Source organism: Saccostrea cucullata, unplaced genomic scaffold (assembly GCF_032062105.1).
Source record: "Saccostrea cucullata isolate Sc308-1 unplaced genomic scaffold, CSIRO_AGI_Scuc_v1 ctg847, whole genome shotgun sequence".
Taxonomy (NCBI): domain Eukaryota; kingdom Metazoa; phylum Mollusca; class Bivalvia; order Ostreida; family Ostreidae; genus Saccostrea; species Saccostrea cuccullata.
The window spans coordinates 1-15,174 of record NW_026922866.1 but is presented as its reverse complement, the minus strand read 5'-3'; the positions used below and the strand labels follow the sequence as shown (position 1 = coordinate 15,174).

Genomic DNA, 15,174 nt, shown 5'->3' with positions numbered 1-15,174 from the left:
AAGAAATGTTCATTACACCATAAAAATGCAAACTCGGGTTTGACTAACCGATTCGTTAAGGTTTTTATAGATGCTACTTCTTTTTAATAACAGAACTAGGATATTATAGTTTCTCCGCAGCACTGTTAAGGCCTACTATGAGAAATCAACGAAAATTAGACGTGCAAAAGAGGGGGGATATTTTTAAAACTGAATTTATTTTAATTAAGTTGTTTTATTATCACAGAACTTAAATACTTAGAGAAATATCATAGTATAACCTACTCTGTACTGTATGAAGTTTTGTCCCACCGAAGGACAGTCACGTGATGAATGCAGAGTTTGTGTACAGAATGCAGGTCATTAACAAATTTCAAATTCAAGCCATTAATTGTTTTTGCATACTTTGTTGTTTCTGAAAAGTGCTGCTGCTTTGAATAAAATTCATGTTTTAATAGTTAAATTTTCAGGTAAATAAGCCAAAGTCGAAGTATATTTGTGTAACGTGACCCGATCTTGGGTATTACAAAAATTATGTGAGTCCTCTTATTCCTGTGATTTACCTTAATTAATCAACAAGATTTGTTTATCTATAAAAATGAATTTATTCAAACAATAACAATAATGATTTATGATTAATTAAATACAAACAGAGTATACTTATGGATAATGGGACAGGATATATAATGGTCAGCTGAATGGGTTCCTCAATATCAACAATGGGATAGTACGTTCAGCTGATTCATGTTGGGTCAGGATGTAGGCCCTATAATAATTAGGTAGATTGGGTTACCCAATATTGGTAAATTTACCCAATGTGAATGCCTCAGTTTTAACCCAATGATGAGGAGTTGGGACTCTGAGTTGGTCAGATGTTAAAGGGGCTGACCAACCTCCCAGACTGAAGAAAAACTCTAAAGTGCCTTCTTTATATACCTTTTGGTATTCCGGTGCGAATTAGTTCACGCGCGAATAACAAGCGGTGCCTGCAGTATTCGCGCGACGTTTGTATGGTAACTGTTGCGCTTGGTCAGTTCAGAAATTCACACCGTCATGTAGTAACATTTTATTGTTTCGACCTGTTAATGGATAGATATCTATTACAATAAATAACAGTTTGTTGATAATTATACAATTCTCATTATTATTAACAGTCATGTTTTAAATATTAAAAAACTCACACATTGACGGGCTAAATACATGACATTGTTTCGCCGTTGAGGAGTCCGTATATCTCAAACCGAATATTACTTACGAAATAATAAAGTCCGAAACGATACGGACGGAATGTACAATTCCGAAACGTACACTCCCCCACCATTTGTCCGGGGATATAAAAAGTTCACATGTTCACAGTTTACATTTACACCTGTTCTTCAACTGGAAGAATCGCAACTAATCGTCGAACTGATCTGCAAACCACCGTATCTGGACAACCACAATATTTAGGATCTTGGTTCAGATTTTTGTATCTAAGTTTTACATCCCGAACTTTTCCATCACTTCCTGGGTTTGCCTCCGAAACTTGTGCCAGTTTCCATTGACCACGCACATTATTTGAATCTTGAACAAGTACAATGTCACCATTTTGAATGTTTCTCCTTTCATGATGCCATTTCTGTCTTATAATAAGGGTATGAAAGAAATCTCGTGTCCATCTTCTCCAAAATGTATTCACCATATGCTGAACAAATTTCCATCTTATTCTGGGGTCCTTGCAATCATCCCAGTCACCTACAGGGACTCTGGTGCTTGCCCGACCTAACAATAGATCGTTCGGACAAAAATATGTACCTTCAGTAGGGTCGCAATTTTTTGTACCAATGGGACGTTCATTTAGTAGATTGGAAACTTCAAAGAGAACAGTCTGTAACTCTGAAAATGTCATAATTGCTGATCCAATAGCAGTCTCAAGAGAAAGTTTTGTTGAACGAATAAGCGACTCGCTGCAACCATTTTCCCAGGGTGCGTCCGCTGATTTTGTTGTCTGCCAATCCATGCCTCTAGCTTTCCCAAAATTCTTGATATCTTCCCAATCCCAAGTATGTACAACTTTCTGTAATTCTTTCCCGGCAGCAATTAGTTGAGTACCTGCATCAGAAATCATTTTTCTGGGATATCCTCTGATGGAAACAAAACGTCGTAGTACCATAAGGAAACTGCCCATGTCATATCCTTCTGCTACATCAATATATACTGCTCTTGAAACTAAGCAATTAAACAAGACACCATAACCTTTCCCATGGGTCCTCTTCTTATCTGCGTCCTTGATTACAAGAGGTCCAAACAAATCAACAGCACACATGTAGAAGGGAGGGGTCGGTTTAAGTCTTGTCTTTGGCATTGGACCCATCTGTTGACCTTGCATTGAATTGAATTTTCTTCTACATATTACACACCTAAATTTAATTCTGCTTATAATGTTTTTTACTTTAGGCATCCAAAATCTGCTACGGATCTTTGCTAGAGTAACGTCAATCCCTGCATGATCTTCATCGTGTATTGCTTTCACTACATATTCTGTAAATACGTGATTTGTAGGAAGAAGTGCAAATGTGGACTGATTCCAGGTATCTTCAAACCATTTACTCATTCTTTGTCCAACTGTAATAATTCCATCCTTTGTTCGTTCAGGGCCAAGACGTCGAAACCTCTGCATAACATTGTTTGGTAGGTCCATTTGAGCATGTAAAATTCAAGCCTTTTCAGCCTCTCTTATAACTTCAGCTGTCACATTTTTAAGAATTTTCTTGCATGAGTGCGCCTTGAATATAAGTTGCAAAATACCAGTGAGTTTACAGCTTATTCAAGGATGAGATTCTCGTGGTGTCCAGCAATTCCAGTATCCGAGTTGAGGATTCCTTTGGCTTCACTTCAATATTTTCTGTCAACAAACTGTGCACCAATGAATCCGGAATTTCATAAACATCAACAGTTTGTTTCATTGGCCACTGTTCAATAGGATAGTGTAAGAATTCTGGTCCTTTCTGCCACCTTGAATCATTGTTTAATATGCTGGGATGTGTAATCCTTGTTGTAAGATTCGCAGGATTTTGATCAAAAGGAATCCAAAACCATTCAGCCTTTTGTGTCTTTGATTGAATCTCGGCTATCCTATTGGCGACAAATGTACCAAAACCGTAACTTTTCTTTTGAATTTAGGCACGGACATTTGCAGAATCAGTAAGATGAATTACACTCTGAAATGTAAAAGTCATGCTTTCCACAATTTTTCCCTTATTCTAGCTGACAGCACAGCACCGCAAAGCTCAAGCCTTGGAATGGAAAGTTGCTTAACTGGCGCAATCCGATTTTTTGCAAAAATTAATCTGACGTCATAAGTGTCCCAAGCAGTCTCCCATCTTATGTACGCACACGCTCCAAAAGCAAGATTGCTGCCGTCAGAAAAAAAGCACCAAGACCGGATTTCCAAAGACATTAGTTGGTTTTAAACATCTGGGAATACACAGGGATTCTAACTGAAAGAGTCCATTGAAAAATTCTATCCATTGTTGTCTCATTTCTGAGGATAAAGGTTTATCCCACACTTCAGACTTACTCTGGTTTCCTTGGCATAAATTTCTTATGAGAGATTTTGCACTAAGAGTGTAAGGAACGATCAGACCTAAAGGGTCATACACTCCTGCAACTTGGCTGAATACCATTCTTCTTGTCAAAATTTCAGGAATTTCCTCCGACTTATTGGTTGATTTCTCTTCATGGCTTTTATGCTTTGTTTTCCTGGAGAAGTTCAATCGCACTTTAAATGTAAATACATCATCAACAGGTTTCCACACTAGTCCCAACACATTTTCTGATTCTGTATTCATTATGTTGATTTCATCAATTTCCTGATGATTGTCTCCTGATATAATCCAATGCTTTATATGAAAGCCACCAAAGTCCAATACTTGATTGATATCCTTAGCCAATACATTTTCAAATGTGGAATCTGATGCTAAAATGTCATCAACATACAGTGCAGAGAAATAATTTTGTTACAGCATCAATGCTGATTTTGGTGCTTCCTATGCTTGCTGATTTTGATGCTTCCTTTGCTTGCTGATTTTGATGCTAGTTATCCTTATCCTGATCCTGGTTTGATCCTTATCCTGATGCTGGTTGAAACTAGGTCAATGCTAGTAATGCTACCGGAAGAAGGATTATCCTGCCGGAAGTGGATAATTCAAAAACAGCATCGCTATTTTAAGCCATTAAAAATAATTTTTGGGGTAATTTCTATTTGTAATTTGTATTAAATGACTTTCCTTTATCTGTTTTCACTTTGGTCAATGCTAGTTCTATCCTTTGCTTGCTGATGCTGATCCATGTAATGCTGTTTTTTTAAATGCTGATGCTGATGCTAGTTCTATCCTGATCCTACTTATGCTGATCCTGATGCTGGTTTATGTAACAAAATTAGTTCCCTGCACTGTAGCTGTTGTTTTTTTATAACACTAGCAGCCTTTGGGTAAACATCTTCCAGCATTTCAGCTGTTTTATTGAGAGCTATAATAGCTATAGCACCACTGGGGCGATCTCCAAATGGAACACTGGTCAGCACATAATGATCTGGTGGTCTGTCAATGTCACAATTTCTCCATAAAAATCTGTGTGTATGCTGATCTTCTATGGAAAGATGAGTTATACATTTTGGAGATATCGCCTACAAGACCAACCTGATTTTCTCGAAACTTCAACAAGATGGAAAGAAGGTCATTTAAAACTTTTGGTCCTTTAGCCCAGTAGTCATTAATAACATGACCCATATAGGAAGCAGAAGAGTTGAACACAATTCGAAGTGGTGTGGATGATGATTCTGGTTTTAAAACCTCATGATGTGGAAGATAGTGCACAGGTCCTTTGTATGAAGTAACTTCCACTGGTGATAATTTTCTAGTAGCCTTTCTCTGCACCATGTCATCTATCTGTTTTTGATATTCCTGAGTGTGTTCATCGCCAGTTTTTTTCAGTCGTTGTTCCGTTGACCGTAAACGGCCTATAGCAGCTTGTATGTTATTAGGCAGTTCTGAAGGATTCCGTTTCCATGGGTAATTTATGGTCCAGCATTTGTTGGCATCATCATGCTTTAATCCAGTCTCAATCATGTTCAGTTCATGCTCCTCTTCAATGGTGTAATGTCCTGAACCAACAACACAATGTCCACATCGACACCCTCCACATCTTGGTTGACAGTAGGTTCCTAAGCTTTCAATGTCTAGAAAACTATCAAACTGATCTTTTAGCGATTTAGTATTCATGATATGCATGGAATTTAATTCACTTCCCGACAAATGATTGATACAAAACGAGTTTGGCATTGCGGATATTTTAATCAGAGAATGACTTCCCCTCACACAATAACCAAATTGATTTTTCATCAGTTGAAGATTCCCGACGCCGTCAACTCTTGTGGGTAAAAGAACGCTACAGTCTGATCCAATCAGTAAATTAACCTCTCCACATGGTCTGTAGATATCAGAGTCTGTAATTCCATTAAATAATTGTGCTATTCCACTAACATCTACCTTGCCTGCATTTGTTGTAATTTGCTCCATACCGTATCCCTTAATTTGCCAGGTATTGCCATCCTTGTCTGTCAAGGGGATTATATATTCTTTGCTATGTAGTTGTTCCATAACATTTCCCACCTTCGTGAAACTGAGGGTTACATCTTTTCCTTGTAAATTAAGTTTCCTTGCTGCACGATGTGAAATTAAAGAAATATTTGATCCTGGATCCCACAAAGTTGATAGCAAAATATCCTTACACTTAACTTCACTGATTATAAGTAGGACATCTTCTCCAGGTTCTTTGCTATTAACAATTCTCACAATGTTAGCAACATTTCCCTCTTGACCTTCTTGATGCAGTGACGAGTGATGTAATTTTCCACAATGTTCACATCCTTTCTTTTGAGGACAGTATTTCGAGATATGTCCTGTTTTTAGACAAATAAAACAGCCTCGATTTTTTCTGAGTAAGTCCATTTTAGCACCAACGTCCTTTCCATTGAAATTCCAACACTGAGAAATATCATGTGTATCACTGTTATGGTACCAGCAACTCCTTTGTGATGGCGAGGGTCGACTAAATTTTGGTAGATTTTGATTTGTTTGATGTCCTTGACGAACAATTTCATTGATTGATGCTTGCAACCTTTTGGAGGCTTCGTCTACAACCTTTTGGAGGACTTCTTGATTGTGCTTCATCTGAACACTTAGTTGATCAACTGGAGAATGTAAATTTGTCTCTGCTACATCGTTCAATCACTTCTACACTATTTATAAAGCTGATATGGTCCCCATCGGCTATGACCTTGAGCTTCTGGATGTCACTCAAAATTGAATCTGTTAGTTTCTCTGGTCTGCCGTACTTTAACTGCAGTCTGTGCCACATTTCTTCGTAATCATTATCCACTCCTTGAATGACTTTTAATGCCTCTCCGTGTAAGCACTTTTTCAGAGCAAATGGGTCTAAGCCATACGATTGTACCATAATAGATTCATAGTCTCTTTTGAAATTTGGGTATTCCCGTATTGCACCGCTAAATGAAGGTGCATCAAGTTTTTTAACTTTAACTGTTTCCTTTTTTGTTTTTGTCTCTAATTCCTTTTGTTTAATCTTTTCTGCTAATCTTGTCACATGTAAACGGCACTCACATAATTCACTGTACATTTTGTCCATGTCTTTATCAACATTTTCATGTTCACTTGCTTGTAATTCATTTTCTAGATCTAAAAGTTTTATATATTCTGCATGACTTCTTTCTAAATCATTATAGGACTTTTCTAGATCACTAAGAATATTTTGTAGTACACCATGGTCCTCCATATAACCTAATTCTCTAAATCTGTTGTATATTCTGTGAAACTTGCCCTTTTGCGTTAAACGTCGACGCTTCTTGCCCTGTAGCTCAGGATCTTTCGACTCTTCGGGTGGCGGCATGTTCCCTCTGTGTCGAAATGTTGCGCTTGGTCAGTTCAGAAATTCACACCGTCATGTAGTAACATTTTATTGTTTCGACCTGTTAATGGATAGATATCTATTACAATAAATAACAGTTTGTTGATAATTATACAATTCTCATTATTATTAACAGTCATGTTTTAAATACTAAATAACTCACACATTGACGGGCTAAATACATGACATTGTTTCGCCGTTGAGGAGTCCGTGCATCTCAAACCGGATATTACTTACGAAATAATAAAGTCCGAAACGATAAGGACGGAATGTGCAATTCCGAAACGTACAGTAACACTAACAACTTTTTCATCAAGTAAAGGCTTTATCATTACAAATGCGGGAAAAGGGATGATTTGTTGTTTGGGAATTGTTTTGGTAACGATGCCAAGTTGGATTTGGGTACCTTGGTCGAATAACAATGCCAGGCGGTCATTTGTCATTACGATCTGTGGAGGAAATTCGGGTTTGTTCAATAAAACCAAACGATATTCATGAAATAAACATAGACAATCAATTATAAAGCATACATTAATGACATACGATGATTGGTAATATTCCCATGATATCTACAAATAAAATTACGATACGTAGATTAAATATTCAGGGCATAATTGGGGTGATCCAAGCTGTGGGTAATTTTAGTCATGGGGAAAATCCGTAACATAGCTCCCCCTCCATGAAAACATTCGTCCCGAATGTTGGATCGCTTTATCATATATCATTTTTGGGATTATATTTCATGGGAATATTGTCATGGAGTAACATTTTCTATAAACACAATTATGGGCCACAATAATACATGAATATCAATACTTACAATGTGGTCAACAAGTTATGATCAAAGGCATGTATAACAGTAATATGAATAAAAGTTCATCAATCATCAACACATTAACTTTTACCATAATGTTTTTGTTCATCACAGTTCATCTTTACTTCCTGGATCCACTGGAATAGTAAATCACAACGTAGACGGATCACTAATCTCCACACAACGAGTGTTCAACTTCAAATATTTACATTCACCATAGGGCTCACAAAGTTATATAATATAGTCCTCTGAAATATCCAAAAGGTCCAGCACATGTCCGTTTACTATGAATCAAGCATCATTGGGAAATGTCCAAGTCAACGTCCGGAAGTACATCACACGGCTTGGAAGGCTCCGTCAAGGCAAGGTATGATCTAGGGATGGTTCGGTTAGGTGATGGGTACATGTATGATATAGCTGACTCTTCTGCAACATTTTGTAATCCTTCGTCGTTGGGATAGGACAAGGTTGGGGAACTTGTTATGGCTCTTAGGAGTTTGTCAAAAGCTTCATGGCAATTTTCGTTCAAATGTAACTCTTGCTTTGGTTCATTTATCATTTCTTTGGGGACTTTCTCTCTATTAATACATTGCAAGTGGTCAGGAAATTGGGGGTTGAGCTCTTGGCTAAAAGCATTTATGGTATGGGTATCAGTTGGGTCTTCCAATGCATTTAATATTTTGTCAATACATTTGACTGTGGCACTTTGGGTATTTTCATATACTTTGCTACTTTCATCATTCACATTCATGTGACAAACTGTGACTTCTCTGTCTACAGTTTCAGGGGGAATCAACAAATCATTTTTCTCAACAAAACTTGGGATAGGTTCTATTTTTCCAACCTCATCCTTAAATAAAGGGTTATCTACTTTGCAGGAGCAACATAATCACATTGGGGAGGATTTCCAATATCCTCGGCAAGACTTATCTTGCCACAAAACACAATTTTTACACAAAATTTACTAAAGCAGGGATTGTCTAGACCCTGTACTTTTAGTTTTATATTTTTCACAAAAAGGTCACATGAATTCTGAGTCATAAAATCTAGTCCCAATATGCATGGGCTTTGTATGTCGGCCACAAGTACTTTATGGGTAACTTGAAAATTCTCAAGGGTTATTTTGATTGGGCATTCTCCCTTAACTGGGATGCATTACCACTTGCAGATGTAAGTTTGATAGATACTGGGGTAATTTGGGGCTTTTCCTCAGTATCTAAATTTTCAAAGAATTGGGTGCTGACAATAGTCACACTAGCACCCGTATCTACTAATATATTTGTTCCTTTATTTCCAATTTTTCCAATAACATAAATTCCATCATTTCCCCCGTTTATATCTCTCACTAAAATATCTTTGGGGATAGGTTCAGTACAACGAGGGATTTCTTTCTTGGACTCAAATTCTGTTTTATTTTCAATATTGGGTTTGGGTTTTAGTGAGAGAGGTTGAGCCATATTTAATGGCGAATGTTGTTGGGGCCTGCCCCTTGAACCTGTCGACTTCCGACCCCCGAATTCGACTCTGGGTAGTTTCCCTGTTTTTGAGATTGGAAATAACTTTGACTTTGGTTCTTTGGGTAATTTTTCCAATTGTTGGAATTTCCTTGGTAGGGTGAACCTTGGGGTCTTGGTCCATAATTTGTTGGTCTATTGTTTTGATAGTCGGGTCTGACTGAGTTTTCATATGAGCCCATATTTGAAAAATTCTGATAGAGGGTTTGGTATGAGTTCTCATATACATGATAATGTGCATATGGGGTTTCTGCCATATTTTGGGTAGGCATTTGACAATTTCTTACTAGAGCTCTGATTTCTGAGGTAAGGGATTGGATATCATCCCGCAAGTTTTGAATGGGTTCTGTTTTGTTAATGGCATGAACAGTTTTATTTCGTTGGGCGTCTGCCAATCGATATGTTTCTAACCGAATGGCCAAAATTTCAGCTTCATTTACGTCTTTGGGTTTAGCTTCCCTTAGCCTTAATCGCATATCTGGGTCTGGTAGGGTATCAATAAATTGATCAAGGGCCAGAATGCTGATAATGGTTGGGTCAGCTGTTGGGTAAGCTTGACGAGTTAGCTTTTTAATGGACTGGGCCAGTTCGGGTAAGGATTCAGTTGCACCCCTAGTTTTGGTTTTGAGTTGGGCACGGTACATTTCAGATCTCTCAACAGAGCCATATCTCCTATTTAGAATTTTCACAAGGGAGTTAAAATCTCTTCTCTGGATTTCATTCAGTTCACTCAATAGGGCACGGGCACTACCCGTAAGGCTAATGGCGAGATACATTGATTTTGTTTTATAGTCCCACCCATGCAAGTCAACTAAAATTTCAAACTGGGCGAGGTACTCATCAAAGTCCTCTGATCCATCAAAGGTTTGGGGCTTTATGGTAACATGGGTTTTGGGTGCAGATGGGAGAGACATTCCGTTTTCATTTCTATTAATTTCAAGTAAAAGGGAATAATGGGTACCCGACATTGTTCTTGGGAGAGGAGTATATTCCCATTGCCCATTTGTTGGGTCTGTATGAATATAGGGATGGAAATCATCATAAGAGTGATCTGGGTGAATGGGTCTCGATATTGAGACAGTGGGTGTGTGATGATTGTCTCCCCTGTCATAGGTTGGGTTTTCAAATTTTCTTTCTAAATGATTAACATGATCTCTCAATTTATCATATTCATGTCTCATACCCAACAATTGTTGATTAACACTTTGTACCATAGACACTAATGTGTCCAATTGATTGTTCTTTGCAGGCGGTACTGAATCCGATGCCATTGGGGAAGATTGGAGATTGGGAGCGGGTAAATTATGATCCCGATTATCTTCCACAGCATTGGACGAGGATGGGCGTGATTTGAAAGTGACTTCTGAATCAAAACTTCCTTCAGTTTCCATTGTAATTATTGGGTACAAAAATTGATTGGGTCAATAAAAATATACAAAAATTTAAAAATTCTTTTGTCTTTATAATAGAAAAAATTTGTTAAACAGAAATAAGCAAATGGATATCCCACTTCTGACACCAATTTGTAACGTGACCCGATCTTGGGTATTACAAAAATTATGTGAGTCCTCTTATTCCTGTGATTTACCTTAATTAATCAACAAGATTTGTTTATCTATAAACATGAATTTATTCAAACAATAACAATAATGATTTATGATTAATTAAATACAAACAGAGTATACTTATGGATAATGAGACAGGATATATAATGGTCAGCTGAATGGGTTCCTCAATATCAACAATGGGATAGTACGCTCAGCTGATTCAGGTTGGGTCAGAATGTAGGCCCTTTAATAATAAGGTAGATTGGGTTACCCAATATTGGTAAATTTACCCAATGTGAAGGCCTCACTTTTTACCCAATGATGGGGGGTTGGGACTCTGAGTTGGTCAGATGTTAAAGGGGCTGACCAACCTCCCAGACTGAAGAAAAACTCTAAAGTGCCTTCTTTATATACCTTTTGGTATTCCGGTGCGAATTAGTTCACGCGCGAATAACAAGCGGTACCTCACTACCTGCAGTATTCGCGCGACGTTTGTATGGTAACACTAACAACTTTTGCATCAAGTAAAGGCTTTATCATTACAAATGCGGGAAAAGGGATGATTTGTTGTGTGAGAATTGTTTTGGTAACGATGCCAAGTTGGATTTGGGTACCTTGGTCGAATAACAATGCCAGGCGGTCATTTGTCATTACGATCTGTGGAGGAATTCGGGTTTGTTCAATAAAACCAAACGATATTCATGAAATAAACATAAACAATCAATTATAAAGCATACATTAATGACATACGATGATTGGTAATATTCCCATGATATCTACAAATAAAATTACGATACGTAGATTAAATATTCAGGGCATAATTGGGGTGATCCAAGCTGTGGGTAATGTCGTGTAACCGAGTTAGTTAAGACAATAAATGAGGCTGGCGCCTTACCTTAAACAGGCGACAGCAAACAAGGTACATGGATAAATAGTAAAGGGGGTGAGTCCAGGTAACATCAATGGTAAACAAACAGGTATAACCGGAAACAGGTAAAGAGTGGTGTTCACGCTAAGGCATCAGGACCAGGACTGAAGCTTCAGTATTGGTAATACGGGGCATCACGTGACATACCCCGTATATGGAGAGGCCAGGGTCAGAGGTCATGACAATAGGGAGAATGTGACGATACGTAAACAAAGCAATTTCACCACATTCCTCCCCGTTTTATTTAACAGGTTTCCGTAATAATACTTATACATAAAATACGTTAATTATACTTTTAACATATTTGTAGATAATGACAATAAATACAATACTCTGCAATAATTTGACCGGAAAACAATCCAGATCTATAATTTTGCAGAAAATAAGCAAACAATATATTAAGACATTCCACATGAACTTAGTCGGAAGATAATCCAGACTTGTAATTCTGCAGGAATAGTCCCCTAAACATGTCATCTAAAACTTGTAGAGGCGACGACTGTTCTTAACGGTCTCTTTCAATATGTACTGTACGCTAACTTGTAGTTTTGATGCAACTTCGGTCGCGATGTCACCAATGAACGCTGGAGTGTTAACAGCTCCTCCTCCTGGTGTCATATATGGGGAATCTGTTTCCAGCAGCAAGCGACTCATTGGAACGGACTGAAAACCGGCAACTTGATCAGCACTAAAGTTCGTCACAGCACCTGTGAATCCGAAATAGACGTTAGAACAGCTATCCATCCACTCCTTGACTAACTCAGGGTCACCCGTGAAGCAGTGTAGATGTATAGGTTGGTCCGGATCACACGATTTCCTAAGTAATTGGATACAACGCGCGTGTACATCCATTCCAATCCTGTCCGCAGCAATCCCACGCAAGTGAAGGACGAGGACTTTATTCTTACGGGTCAACTTGAGCACTTGGCGGAAAACTTCATCTTGATGTCTCCACAGCTTCACAGGGACAGTTCTGTCTAATCCAATTTCACCCAACGCCACAACATATGGACTGTCTAACAAGTTCTTCATATGGAGGAATCTATTTGGTGTCAACTCATCAACATGCTTGGGATGAACTCCTAGAGCTATCCTCCAAGTACCATGCATATCCGCAAGTTTGGGGTGTGTTGATAGCTCACTATAGACAACTACTCCTCCTGAAACTGCAACGTCGAGGTTAGGACGAAGAGCGCTTGAATAGGAGTAAGATAGCAAATCCTCCACAGATTTCCCTGAAGAAGCTTTCCATATGCGGGAACAAGTCCGGTCAAGATGAAAATGACTGTCAAAAGCTTCTAACATGGAAGATGACTGAGAACTGCAAATCTCATGAACAATACATGGGTCACTCTGAGATACTGGTAGAGGTTCTCTGGAGATGTCCACATCAGACCCATAACAGACATCAATACACGTAAGTTCATCTTCCGTTGACGAGTCAACAACCGGAATTTGAATCTCCTCGGCATCTGGAGTACTAGTAATGCCCCCTGTAACACGTCCATGTGTACAAAATTCTTCGCGCTGCATGGGCTGCAAAGGTGACAAAAGTACTACCAAACACCTCCAGTGAAAAAGGGCTGCCGGTGAGTTAAGTGGCGCTAATGTGAAACCCTCAGGTGGCTCTAACCATCCTTGACATCTACACAATCTCTGCATATAGATGACGGTGTCAGGGTGAAGAGTTGTACCTCGGGTAAGCACTCCTGAGCGGTTCACATAATCCATAGCAGACAGTAAATCAGCATCATGTCCTAGAACGCTTCGTACCAAAGATTCCAACGCCAAGTACTGCAGCTGGGCCAAAGAGGACTGATCCAAGGAACGCAGTGGTCTTATGTCGCTGAAAATCTTAGGAAGGTGACTACGCTGGACATGACGCTTGATCTTCCTATCCCTATGTCCACAGTCTGGAAATGGGCATTTCTGTAGAGAAGGGTTGTCACTATGTAGAGCTACCGTCACACGAAGATTAGGGTCAAGTCTCGGTCGTTTGGCAGACTGTTCTGTTTCCTGGACTCTGCGTGTAGAAGATCTTCCAGATAATCTAACAGGAATAGTCTTTGGACGTTGAGTATACTCGACGACTGGCTCATGACGATCGTGATCCGCCGTGTCATGTGCTACTGATGACTCCGCCGCTTCATGCACTTCGGAGCACTCCTGATCCGCTGTGTCACGTGCTACGGATAATTCCGCCGCTTCATGCACTTCTGAATCGTTCTCTACACACTCCTCCTCCATCACTAAAGGCTTCTCCACAGTAGAAGGTTCAGAAGATTCCATAGCATTCTCTCGCACAACTCCAAGAACTGGGTTGGACAGTAATCTTATGTCAACACACATGGACGAAGAGTTGGCTGACGAAACAGTTGCTGATGGAAGTCTCCTTTCCTCAGTGGCTTGGATCTGCGAGATAGTGACGGAAGATTATCTTCAACCCACCTCTCTGAGCATAGGATGGTAACAGCTTCATGTCTTGTCGCCTCAATCCATTTATTGTCTCCTATATCCCGGGCCAATCGGTACTGGTCAACGATTACGTCGCAAATGGTCTGGTGAGAATTTCCATCACTCAACAGGGCTAGATCGTAAATTAACTTCTTTGGATCTACAGACTTCTTTTGGCGGTTTTCCTCCTCACAAAGTCGACGTAATGTTCTCCTCTGTTCTGACGAATTGTGGACTTTTCCGATTTCCACGATCTTTTGTAAGATGACATGATTGACACAAATATACTCAATAATATAAATACAATAATATAAGGGGATATAACATACAAAAAGACAAACAGACAGGGTGATCCAGAATGACTTTTATATATATAATATGAGCCGTTCCAAGCAAAAACCCCCCTTATGTAATCTGACAGAATTTTACGTCACAATAGAAAAAGCGACGTCATTGTTTTGCAACAAAAACATATCGCGCACTGACTGCGTCCCAACTACATGCTTTGTTTTACGTCACAGAATTTTCTCCGCTGTGCTTTCTGCATATTTTCTTTCATGACTACATGTGTATTGTCTATTTTATAACATAGTTGACTCTGATTGTTGTCAAACTACATATGTATTACACATTAAAACGGCCTACTAGTGTTCTGATTAAAAACATAAAATTTGTCAACTCTTCGACGTTTATTCTGTTCCATGCACAATATAAGTTTTCAGTTAAACTAAAAAAAAAACCACGCAACTGTTGTTTTAAATTCAGATTTACGACTCTTTCATATTCAATTACGACAAATTATATGCAATGATGATTTTGAGTGAAAAAAATATTTTTAAAAAGGAAGGAAGAGTAGTTTGAAATGTTTTTTAATCCGAAGTTTTGGCGAAAATCGATTGGACTTATATGTCAAGAAAACTACACAGGAATTAACACCAATCAAAACTGAATGACAGAATTGTTAAACCACAC

The 15,174-nt window shown here is 38.7% G+C and overlaps 3 protein-coding genes across 3 annotated transcripts; all 3 read right to left on the bottom strand.

Moving 5' to 3' along the window:
• Positions 1 to 1,342: 1,342 nt before the first annotated feature.
• LOC134262620 (uncharacterized) lies at positions 1,343 to 2,659 on the bottom strand. The gene has a single exon (XM_062744997.1). The coding sequence runs from the start codon at positions 2,657 to 2,659 to the stop codon at positions 1,343 to 1,345; it is 1,317 nt and encodes a 438-aa protein (XP_062600981.1).
• Positions 2,660 to 3,380: 721 nt separating this feature from the next.
• On the bottom strand, positions 3,381 to 6,191 carry LOC134262619 (uncharacterized). The gene is made up of 3 exons (XM_062744996.1): positions 4,630 to 6,191; positions 4,438 to 4,559; positions 3,381 to 3,937 (listed from the first exon to the last, which is right to left on the bottom strand). The coding sequence occupies exons 1-3, from the start codon at positions 6,189 to 6,191 to the stop codon at positions 3,381 to 3,383; spliced, it is 2,241 nt and encodes a 746-aa protein (XP_062600980.1).
• A 5,533-nt stretch (positions 6,192 to 11,724) lies between these two features.
• LOC134262618 (uncharacterized) lies at positions 11,725 to 14,037 on the bottom strand. Its single transcript, XM_062744995.1, has one exon. The coding sequence runs from the start codon at positions 14,035 to 14,037 to the stop codon at positions 12,226 to 12,228; it is 1,812 nt and encodes a 603-aa protein (XP_062600979.1). The 3' UTR covers positions 11,725 to 12,225.
• Between the last annotated feature and the right edge of the window lie 1,137 nt (positions 14,038 to 15,174).